Source organism: Gobius niger (assembly GCF_951799975.1).
Source record: "Gobius niger genome assembly, chromosome: 20".
Classification (NCBI taxonomy): Eukaryota; Metazoa; Chordata; class Actinopteri; order Gobiiformes; family Gobiidae; genus Gobius; species Gobius niger.
This window is the reverse complement of record NC_136871.1, coordinates 12,274,904-12,287,401: the sequence shown is the minus strand read 5'-3', so window position 1 is coordinate 12,287,401 and position 12,498 is coordinate 12,274,904. Positions and strand designations below refer to the sequence as shown.

General features: G+C 41.9%; 1 protein-coding gene across 2 annotated transcripts in view; it reads right to left on the bottom strand.

Annotated features, from left to right (window-relative positions):
- cadpsa (Ca2+-dependent activator protein for secretion a) overlaps positions 1 to 12,498 on the bottom strand; it is a 91,613-nt gene that overhangs the window by 49,686 nt on the left and 29,429 nt on the right. For both annotated transcript variants that reach the window (XM_079579223.1, XM_079579222.1), the window contains exons 9-13: positions 12,380 to 12,446; positions 8,727 to 8,835; positions 8,424 to 8,636; positions 2,784 to 2,920; positions 2,404 to 2,591 (exon numbers count right to left, since the gene is read on the bottom strand). In XM_079579223.1, coding sequence (XP_079435349.1) covers positions 2,404 to 2,591; positions 2,784 to 2,920; positions 8,424 to 8,636; positions 8,727 to 8,835; positions 12,380 to 12,446 — 714 coding nt within the window. The remainder of the gene's footprint in view (positions 1 to 2,403; positions 2,592 to 2,783; positions 2,921 to 8,423; positions 8,637 to 8,726; positions 8,836 to 12,379; positions 12,447 to 12,498) is intronic.

The following is a 12,498-nucleotide window of genomic DNA, read 5'->3' as shown; positions in this document are numbered from 1 at the left end:
ATGATTTGGGTAATAATTTACAAACACATCACAATAAAAAGGAACCAAGCATAAAGATACATCTTACATCATCATCACTTTAGAAAAAAGAAGCGAAGAAGCCACAAATAGAAACCGTGTTAAGGCCTTATCAAATTACAGTTCATATCAGAGCTAATCTAAGATGACATGAGATTTCCAAATGCCAGGATACACTAAGTTGACACAGCTCTGGACAGCAGTCAAAGCCTGACACGTTAGCCTCCGACTGGGCTATGGTCTAACTTCTAGCAGCTCCGAGCCAGCAGGCTATTCATGTGGTGGAGGGGGCGGGGTGTGGGCGAGGTGTATTTACAACAGAGATATCCAGCCGTCACTCATAACAACCTGTCAACCTGTCAGGGCTTGACCTCCAGGCATGACAGCTGGGCTGGAAGATCTGCCCAGGTCTGAGGAGATGGCATACTGAATAGAAAAGTGTATATTTGCATGTTCATGCATGCTATAATTAAGTTTGAGTTACAAATAAAAACATAATGGAAAAACATACCCCCAAACGTTGACTCATGTCAACTCATCCATTGCATCAAAAGTGGCACTACTGTAGTGACAGGCCTTCATTCTTTAAACACTTTTAAGCTAATATACAAATTCTTTAGACTAATACAATTGAATTCTTTGCCAGTACAGTCCTGAATACAACGAGCAGTCAATCATATAATAATGTCGATCCATAACCCTCATATCTGAGAAATGATGTTATTGTTCTGATTGTGCATACTCTTTAAGGAGCTGGTGCCTGGACGTAGTGTCTCTTTCTGTCTCTTTCTTGGAGCGAGTGCTGTCCATGTGTCTCTCCTGATCAGAAAGGCCCCAGTGCCTGTTTGTCAGGGCTGATGGACTGACGCAGAGATGGATAGAATGATGTGGGCTGGGGGCATAGGGAGGACCTCTGACCTGTGCTCTCCAGTGGCCTGCCGTGCACTATGTTAGCTCCTCCTCGCCCACAGATGGCTGCCTTTGAGCTTGACACTTGTGATGTGCGGACACATCACAGCAGATTAGACTGGATGTAAACACTTAACTCGGGCCGATGAGCCATGTCACAAAGCCAACACAAATGTCATCAAACCAGAGAAAATGACAGCACTGGGCACTGCCAAGTTCTCAGTGCTGCACAAAAGGCAGCCCAACTGCTCAAGAGCTGCAGAGCAAAGAAGAGCTCTGAAGAGCAAAGAGCACAGAGGAGGAACTCTCCAGTCTTCTCTGATTATATTTTATTATTATTATATACCACATATATTGTATTTATCTACTGAGTCACAACAGCGTGCTGGTGAAGAAAGAAATTAGTCAAAAGGCTGTTCTCACCTATGGACATGAGGGTCACCGAAAGGGTGTCCTCCTGAGGGAACTTTGAGTAGAGCCGCTGTTCCTCTACATCGAGAGGAGCTGAGATGTTTATTGTTTATTTGTATCCTTGGGCAAGACACTTCACCCTACTTGCCTCCAGTGTCTGCGTACATTGGTGTATGAATGAGAGAGTGAATGGGTGACTCGTTCCTGACTGTAAAACGCTTTGGGCCAAATGAAGGTAGAAAAAGCGCTATGTAAGTTGAGTCCATTTACCATTTTCCATTCATTTAGTTATCACATGAATGAGAGCTATTTGCTTGGGGTCCTGTCATGGCTTAGACATATAGACAGATGGCACCTGAAAGCCAGGTGAGGCCCTGGAGAAAGGCCTAGGACATAATCGAGGGGCTACGTACGTCTCTCTGGTGGACAGGGAACGTCTTGGGATCCCCACCGAAGAGCTGGAGGAAGTGGATAGAGAAGTCGGGGCATGACTGTTTGGACTCCTGCCTTTACTAATACTAAGCCACAACTTAGTGCTACTATTATTTTTACATGTTTAATATGAAGTGGCGTCGAAGTACATTTAGTATCACAGTGAATGAGCGCCTCAAATTTAAGCAAACTTACCTTTTGGCAACAGCCCACATTTGAGACCTGAAGTCCTTTTTCTTCATGAACTCAATGATTCTGAGCTCTCTCCTAGCACTAGGGGGAGGGCTCTCAGGGGCAGAGGGGTAAAGGGCCAGTTTAAGTTCGGCCTCAGATATGGGCCAGTTTAACAGCTCAGACAAACGCTGACTATGGGACCAGGGACTGGAGGTGGAAGCATGAGGATTGAGGAAGTTTATCAAAAGTACCAGGATAAAGATAGCACAGGGGTAAAATGATAGAAGAAAAAGAAAGAAGTAAGCAAATCAAAGTCAGGGTTAAAATAATGCATGCACGTAGAGCAACAAAAAAATCAAAGGCAGAGACCTGAGCACAAGCATTTGTTTCTAAATGGGCGTGTCGTGTCTGGGGAGTACTTTGCTTCAACCTCCACAATCTAAAAAGCAGACGGAGTACCTATTTCCGTGGACGTGGGAGGCACAGAAGGCGTAGCTGTAGTGGAGTAGCGTGGGGTCAATCATAGCCCCGTTCTCCGCCCGCTCCAGCAGGTCGCTCAGGTAACACAGGTGTCGATGACAGCCTCGAACACCATAGCGGGCACAGTACTCATCCAGGACAAACACCTGCCCAGGACTGAACCAGCCCTGCAAAAACATACACCAAAAATGAAGAGGAAAAAGTTTAGTCTTGGCTGGAGCGGCCGATATGTACAGTTGATTCTGGTTAGGGAATCAGGACACTGGATCTGGTAGCTTCTTTGAACGTTTACTTCACAACAGCAGATGATTGATTGATAATACAGGATACATTTGTGTTACATTAAAGATCTCTCTCACCAGACATGAGTAGGAGTCATTGAGTCTGTGGTCCAGAGTGAGGCGTTGCACCAGCTCGAACAGCGACGCGTGGTCAAAGTTACAGGGATTGGCCGAAATAAACTCATCCATGCCGTGTTTCTGAGCCCGGTCAGCATCTGCCGCATCCAAACACACAACAGTGAGAAAACATGGGGGCCAAAAGAAATGTGGTTCTTCTGTTTCCATTTTGTTAATTTACATACAATGCAAAATAATGAATTCAGGTGCACCAACATCGAGACAGGAAGGTTAACTCCTGAATAAAGAATGTGGGGTGTAACACAGAACACAGGGAGGGATACAGGGACATAATTTATGTATATGAGATTGTCCAGGTGTCTAATTATGTCAGCAAATTTAATTAGCTTATCCAGATATTATGTTTAGTTATAGTATTTAGAAACGTTATTCCTCGGTTTCCAGTTAAAGAGTTAATAGTCAGCTATGAGCCCGATGAATCCTGGCACTGTCATCTTAGAATATGCCCGTGCCATCAGGGAAGAAGAAATCCATTGGTGGAATAACCTGGTCATTGAATATGTTCAGCTGATCTCATTCTTTGGGCTCATAGTGTTGCTGAACCTAGACCTGATCAACTGCTGCAAACCCCAGATCATAACAGTTAGCTAAATGCAGGAGGCGACTTCCTTTTGGGTACTTTTTGAGTAGGCCTACTGCAATTGAAATCTTGTTTTTCAAGTTTTAAAAGTACCATATAGTTCACTGAACATGTAGGCTATTTAAAAAATATTATGATTCATTGGAGCCGATACTGGAAAAAATACGATATCGGGTATCGGCCACAAATATCTGTGTAATATATATATGTAATATATAATAAATACTGAACCGATACCAGTTTTGGCTCTCATTGACTTCTAAACACTTCTTTTATCACCTAAATCTAAGTGAATATGGACATGGGTAATTCAGTCACTGAGATAGTTTTCAGCTCCACAAATGTCTTTTTGATTGCTGCGCAAAATGCAGCGCTTAGCATCAGTATGCTAAAGCGAGCGGGAAACGAAAACTAATCAAGACTGGGTCAGAAACTATGATAAAAGTACTTAAAGAAACGTAAAAAAAAAATAACCACTGCTGAAGCCAAGTGTTTGTATTTTAGTTTAAGAACTAACTGATCTAACATATTTGTAATGATCACTTAATGTGAGTTGTTTATATTAATGTAACCTTAAGCGTGTCATATAGGATATTGAGTGTAGAAAAGACCAGTGATCCTTGTTTAAGAGTTTATAAATAGATATAATTGATAATCGATCTTTTCATCATGACAATAAAATATGACTTTATTGATCTTAAAATGGAGAAAAGAGTTCATTTAATTTTTCACTCAGAGAAAGCCACTTTTAAGAAAGTCTCTTGGTATCGGTAAATATCGGATATCGGCAGATACTCAAACCCCATTATCGGCATCGGTAGCAAAAATGCTGGATCGGTGCATCTCTAATGTGATTGATTATATTGTATTTTGGAACAGTATTCTCAGCACTTCATCCTTCTTCGTGCACATACTGTATGTGAGAAGTAAACAGCATAACACAAAATGTTTGCAATTTTGCAAGTTCTGGAGATTATGCCAAAAAGCTACAGATTTTGATTTTATTTTGACGGATGTGAAACGACAGCCCAGATAGAACGTGAGTGCAGGTGGGGCCCATCCTCTACGATCCTGTCCTGTGATAGTGCTTTAAACCGAGCCGCGTCACTGTATGGAGAAGTGTCAGCCAGTGTCCTCTTGACTGCCGCGCACAGATGCCCCAGCTGTCAATCACCGACGCAAACAAAGAACAGGATGCTGCTGCGAGCTGCTTATGTCCCCTCAACAAGTCCCGCCCATCCCCCCCCCCACCCCCCAAAATCTAAAAAGGTGACATTGCGGTGCCCCTTTGGTCAGTGGCTGGTGGCCTGTCAGGTCTGCTTGATGTGAGCGAGCGGAGGCGCGAGCTGGACAGTAACTCGCACTGACACCAGCTCCCGTGTCCCGAGTCCGGGCTGCCGAGGTACTGCCCAAACATGATTGATGCCCACCATTCATTTATAGATCCAGCGGAGGCACACCGCTGGGCTGAGGGGCTGCCGCTGTCTCAACTCAACTGACCACACCAGTCTCCCCAGCATACATCATACAAGTGTCAAACTAGAGACCGAAGGAACACAGGACCAAATGAGAGGGTGGTTATTAATATGTTGGCCGGGAATTTAAAAAGTACAAGAGTGTAGGAGTTGACATGTGCTGATGGAGGTGACAAATGTCAGAAACAGGACGATTATAGTCAGTTTTGTGTTACCTCAATCCAATATCGAGATGATGCTCCTTCAAAACTTTATTTGGATAGTCGAATAGGTAGCGTCTCAATAACTTTTAGCTTTTTTTCTTTTATGTTCACTTTACACAAGAAGTAAACTGAGCAGTTTTACTGAGAGCTCTTTGTTTCTCTGTGTTGTGACAGCGTTGATTTAGCTTAAAGTTGTAGCGTGTGAGGTGTGTACGAGGGGGAGACATGATGATCATATTCATTGCACGGATCCAGGTGTGAACTAGCAAGTAGTTATTTGGTAACAGTGACTGATTGGTGTCTGTTTTAATTGTGCCGCATCCACACTGTATTATTCATGGCCTGGCACTCTTAACCTGGTAATTACCAGCTGCTGGGGCTCAGTGGGGCTCCAGGGGTTGTGTCAAAAACAGCTCCCTTGACAAATTCACTTACACAGATACATGGTACGTGGATTGACAGACAGTTTTTATCCCTTAATTTTGTTTTCGCATACTGGTTACTTTACGGTCATTTGCAAAGCTATGTGTTAATTTCAAACTCAAGAACACACGATGAGGGCGAGCTTTACATGCTGCTTTAATAACTTCCACTAAATAAAAACAAAATTAAGTGCAAAAGTACCATATAGTGCACTGGACATGTATTTCAAAAATTTAGTTGAGTTCAATGGTAGAATGAATTATGTGTTTGATGACATTGTATTTAGATTTTGTATACTCAGCACTTCTTCCTTGTACGTGCACATTTAATGATGCATGTTAAAGCAAAGTGGGAGCAGGCCATCTGCTGTGTGCGCTTTAACTCTGATGCTGTAACTAAAACATCCCTCTTATTACGAAAGTGTAAAACAATTAGGGCCCGAGTGATACACAGATGAGGAGAAACAACAAATGCTAGGCATTAAAACTAAAGCGTAGTGGCAGGGTATGAGCGCTTACCATCCGGTGCGGCTACAAGAAAGCGGAGTTGAGAAAACAGAAGTCGACAGAAGAACGGACAAACAGAGAAGCGTAAAGACACACAGCAAAGCCACAGACACTTAGCGTTGAAGTATTTCACAAGCAGAGCTGCGGCACAGAGGAAGATATAATCAAAAGCAAGCCACTAAGAAGACTGAGAGTGCGGCCATTATAATGCATGGAGGTTCATCTGAATCAGGAACTATATGGTGTAAAGCCAACATTTTCTCCTGTGAGCTAGTCTTACAAAACAAAACATAGTAGAGAGCAACTTGTGCTTTGAGGAAATGAGTAGCTGAAAGCAGAGAACACCTTGCACAGCTTGTAGCCACAAACAAGATGATGAATCACATTTCACTCATTACCAAGTGTATGTAGAAATGTTGAAAGCCTTTTGGGGGCGAAATGGACCGAGTGCAACAGGTAGCTCTCGGGCTACAGGTGGGAGACCCCTAATTAAAGTGAATGTGACATCTATATATGATGGCAGAAATGAGCACTAACAAATGTAATAACTGCTATGTTATACAATATATATATATATATATATATATATATATATATATATATATATATATATATATATATATATATATATATGTCAGAGAAGCCGTGTACTGTGTGGCGGGGCAGTGGAGGACTGAGCTGACACAGCCAGCTCAAATAAACAGCCAGCAAGTCAGACAAAACAAACACTTTCATAAACTCATCATCACACTTCTGTAAAATGTAAACCTTTGCTCATACAGGGAAATGTTGTTGTGTGTGTTGTGCCTGCCTTACTTTTGCCTCCATTGTTGTGGATCAATTGAGTAAACCTGGTCTGTAAACTTGCCTTGAATTTAATAGGTCTTCAAATGGTTACAGCAATAAAGCAATATAAGATTGTATTATACTGAATTGTGATTTGCCAATTTGGGGAGATTGTTCTAAGGCTGGGGTGTCCAAACTTTTTCATCAAGGTATCGAAGTGTATCGAAGTGTATCAGATCAGTAGTCAAACATTCAACTGGGTGAGAGGTTCACACCATTCCCCAAACGTTCATTCAAGCTAAGAATCTAATGTCAGCTCTTTACAAAAGGTACAAAAAGTAATTGGTTTTATATAGTGCTTTGCTAGTACAATTTTTGGTGATGTGTGTCAATTCAAATAAGAAGCCGGGGGCCACCAAAAATGTGCCCCCAGGACGCATTTTGGGCACCACTGTTCTAAAGCAATTGCGTGTATTTTAAAGAGGCTCTATGCCAGAGGTGCCCAAAGCGCAGCCCAGGGGCCAAATGTAGCCTCAGGCCAATTTTTGGTGTCCCTCAGGCGACTTGTTCAGCACGCATCGCCAGAGATGGTACTTTTTACAACAAGTTTGATTTCTACTCAATTATAACCTAAACACTTTTAATGGTGGGAATTAGCTGGTTTTAAGGTTCCTAGCCTAAATAAAGGTATGGGACAAGGGTGCAAACCAGGGCCAGACCGATGTTTCAGCTATTCAGTAATATCCATAAATTGGTATGTTGACATAAATTTAAAAATAAAATAATAACAATATAATGTCCAGATCCAAAAAATAAAGGTTGTAGTAAGTTGCTCATATAATAAATGATAACAGTGAAAACTGTAGAAGCTATTGAAGATCATAAATAAATTGTCATATTTGTGCATACATTTCAAAATAAAGGTCCAGACCTTAAAAGTAAAGTGTGTAGAAAGGTGGGGTTCTCTCCCCTCTTCCTCTGGGCTGCTCATTGTGTGTTTCTCCCTCGTGTGTGTGGCCGAGCATCAAGTCGTGTGCGCGCTCGGCTGCGCCTGCACTTTGTTTAGACTAATTTAAGATTTTCTCTTTCTTACTAATGACTGAACGATGAAATTTATGAAATATATACACTTGGTATTAGCAAAGTAACTGTATAACTAAATACCCTCTGACTAAAGAGTAACAGTACAGGAATGCAGTTACTCAAAATCTGTCTTCTACATATAATATATATATAACATGTAACGGTGGTACATGTATTCCGTTACACCCCAACACTGCATATTTCTATGATTGAAATTGATTGATTGATTGATTAAATTACTTAAAATATTGGCCTATATATCAGCTGTCGGCCATGCCAACCCTCAAACACTGACATTTTCACTGCACTGACCACTGATCTGTGGCCCTCCACACGTATACACTTCAATGTGTGGCTCTCAATGAAGAAAGGTTTCGACACCCCCTGCTCTATGCTCAAACACAGACAAGTTACAGGGAATTGTGAAGTCTCAAAAAAAAGGAGTTAAAGCTACTAAATATACTTGAGTTGTGATCAAATCAAAATCGTCATCTAGGTTCTTATATAATATCAATGACACTTACAGAACTGAGAAATTGGTGCATCCAGCTGTGGAGTTGTGCCTCCTTTAGAGTTGAGTTTCTGGACTTGTGTGGGAGGGACTGGTTTGTGCGATTGGCCCGTCGCCCGGTACATGGCCTGCACCCACAGGATCCGGTCCTGCTCATCATCACTGGCGAAGATCACAGTGTCGCCCTCTTTCACAGCATTGAAGAAGGTTCGGCCTCCATCCAGACCTACATAAAAGCAGCATAAATGATGTCAGAACGCAACAACAACTAAATGTATCAACAATATCCTTCTGTGTGTAACGTTTTAAAGATTACCTGGCTGTGGGTCCGTGTAGTCCACTGTGTAGCCGTCCAACTGGAGTAACTCAACAGGCTCTGCTTTCTTTTCTCTGTAGCTGCACATGGCAAACGTGTACTGACTCACCTGTAGACAAAAAATATATATGAAGCTGGTGTGAATTATTCTTTTTCATTAGCATTGTAAAGGTAGATTTCTCATTCACAAGAGCACTGGCGTTGTTTCAATTCATTAACCCTTTTTAGGGCAAGTGACTATTTTTGGTATTTCTGCACACTTTGCATATGGCCTTCCTGCTGCATATCAGAAATGTAAAGAGGCAAGAAGCATCAGAAGAGATCACCCTGCATCACTGACCCCACTACTGTGGCATTTGACCAATTCAGCAGAGACCGGTCGCACTCTCAACTCAACTCTCAACTAAAAAAGACTCAAGTCTGGCTAAATTCATGGTACATTTCTTTACATAACTTGAAAACTAACCAAGTTGATGAAACTCACACATTTTATTGGTGAAAAATTGTGCTAAGTAATGATATACTGTATGTGTTGGCCCAGACCTGTTCACCACAACTGCCTCTAAAATCTTGCACTGACACTCAAAAAGTTGTTACTTCGGGTCCAAAGTGCCGTCATGCACGAGCTTAATATAGAACCTGCAGTTACAGGTATGACCAGAGGTGGCAGCAGTGAGTATAAAAATGACCAACTTCCATCTAGTCCCTTTAAAACAAAAGTTAGTATTAGTACAATGTAATGTAGAAGAGTAAAGTGGTAAGAGGGAGCCATTCCTGGGCACAAATATATTAAGTGAAAACAGCTAGTGCTTATGTATGAAACCCAGTTACTTATCAAATAACAATGAAACTTGTCAACCCATAGACCCTTTATTTATTTTTTTAATATCTATATTTACTAGTGCATAGTGATTGATAAACACGTTGATATATGGGTCAAAGTGGCTCCCATGTTTATTATGAGCATAGTGACACTTTAGGGCCTCTGTCTAGTGTAGCTGCCAGTCATTTCAGGCTGTCTTCCCCAATCACCAGTCCTGGCCGACGCTGCACTGTCGCCACCTCTGCCTGGGCGAGTGGCAGCTCTCAGTCCAGCTGCATTGGGCGTGTGCGCGTCGTGCGTGTGTGTGCGTGCCAAACGAGATTCCTTACTGCTGCTCTGATGAGACCTGGGGCCAAGTGAAGGATGGAGCACTACTAGAGTGACTCCCTCCAGGAGTCTAAAGCCTGCCCCTCACCAGAGCCAGCCCAAAACAGCGGCCGCTCTAACATGCTGCTGTGCCGGGGACCGGAGCTGTCAGTCAGCGCACACTGAGGAGGAAGACCTCACATCATTACAGGAAGCGCAAGCACACAAACACTGTGCATGATGGAGCTGATGTGGCATGTGTCTCCCCAAACTAACTTTAGGATCCAAACCCGCACTAAAGTTGCATGCAGACTGTCTTGAACTCTGCCAATGTTTTAAATTTTAAATTATCGATTGTTTTTTGGTTTGTTTTTCCTTTGCAAACCAGAAAGAAATGAGCTTTTTAATTTTATAGTATTAGCTGTGGTCCATTCCTAACTTTTCTAACGCATTTCTAACTCTCCTAAAGACAAATTGTTTCACAGGTTTCAGGGGAAAGTGACCAGGTAATGCTCGACCAGGCTAACTTTTTTTCTCACAAATATCTGCAAACACAGTGTATTTCAAGAGGACAAAATGAATTTCGCTCTACTACGAGAATAAAAATTTCACATAGTAGGATTAAATAATACACAAGTCACTCAATGTCATCAATAGTATAGCTTCAAAGTGCAGGCCTAAGGATCAGATGAATCTTAAGTTTTGACACTTAATGTAAAATGACGGCACAATGGAGCCACCAAGTAGCTTCTTTGTATTTATTTTTCATACAACACTGAAGAATAGTATTTAGTATTTATTAACGGACAATCGACAGATCAAAAGCCAAAGTTTTTAATTAAATGTACCGCCGTACCGTCTCATTAAACATGTCCGTGAGATTTATACGTATTTGTTGAAAAAATCTCTATAAGTGGCAAAGTTGACTTCTCTGTTCCAGGAGTTTGCTTTGATCTGTGAATGCAGGTGTTTCATTTGCACTTTCAGATCTCAGACATGGGAAAATATGATCAAATTTAATAAAAAAACATTCATCAACATCTACCAGAAGTCTTGATTTGTGAAACTGACAACTCCTGGGGTTCAGATAAGCGTGTGTAAATGATTGATAATTGATAATTACATGAAGACCTATTCTTGTCTCGTTTGACTGACACACGACATCATTAAAGGATTGAATAGGATTTGAAGTTACCGTTTTGAAAAATGTGTTGTGTTTTCTCCCACTTCCCAGTTTGTTCACCAGTTCAAGAGGTCATTTTTGAGTCCACAGATTCACACTGATTTGCGGCTGGGAAATTATATATCTTTGTCACATTGTTGTCCTTCCTAACTAACTAACTGATTACCAAGTGCACATAATACAAACAGAAAATGCAGACTGCAGACCGCAACAGAGCAAAGAGGACCCGAAAAGTGCATTTCCACCACGATGACGTCAAAAAGTACACGCACACCAGCGTATACACAGACACTCTGAAGCACAGACAAACAGGCAGTGCACAGTCTTTGGACCGGTGTTTGTCACTTGCTATATATTTCGCTGCGAGCCAGAAAGAGGCTTCAAGTTGGCGGCGCTCCGGCTTTTCTAGCTGCAAGTGTTGGGCCAAGCTAGTGTTCACTCCACTTTGTCAATCCCCTGTCAACTTGTAGCTCAGAGACATTTCCTTCCCCGCGCAGCAGGCGCAGACCCCCTCCCCTTCCTTTATGCACCAGCCGCCCACCTTCCTCCACACACACACACACACACACACACACGCACACACACACACACACACACACACACACACACAGCACCGCTCCTGACAAAAGCCTGCCTGCTCTCTCCATCATCCCAGTGACGGCAACAGCATCTCCACTCACAGTACACTGCACTAGACATGGCCGAGGGGCAGACCAGCGGCCAGAGGGAGTTCTCTGACTCTTAGTTCCTCCTATTTGTGCAGCAAATGGTTAGGCCTACGGGGAAAGTAAACACTGTATGAAAAATCAAGACATGAGGTTGTATTTTGAAGTGGAAGAGTGAAGAGTCAATATGTGCAAACAATATACTATTTGCAATAAGGCTGTTTTAATACATTTGATTGCATGGTATCAAAATCATGATTTTTGTTTGTTTGTTTGTTTGTTTGTTTGTTTGATGGTTGAATTTAGAAGATCCCAAAGACTGCAGTATTTACAGTACAATATAAAGTCCTGTCTCCATGGGGTCTGATTAGGTTCAAAACCCACTAACCCTATAAACATGTTTTAAATGCCTGTGAGTGTTGTTTAAGTTTAGCAGTTCATCTTCAGTTTTCTGAAATGTTAAGGCTCCTGGACATGTTTAAAATGTGCATAGGGAACTAAAGCTTGATTTCTAAATCTATGCAATTCGATAAACAAATACACCTACTATTCTTTTTTTTTTAAATATAGCTACTAAAAGCTGAAGAATTCAAGAAATGTTAAGTGCAAACTCCTGAAGCTCCCATACTTTAAAGCGGACGAGTCACGAGGCTCTGCAGAGGTGCACACGACTCACCTGAACCAGCACGAAGAAGCGCCTCTTCCATCTCTTCCACACATTTTTACCAAAGGCCCACAAGTATCTGTTAATAAAAGGGGGAAAAATTAATTTCTAAATTATGAGTGTTTTAAATA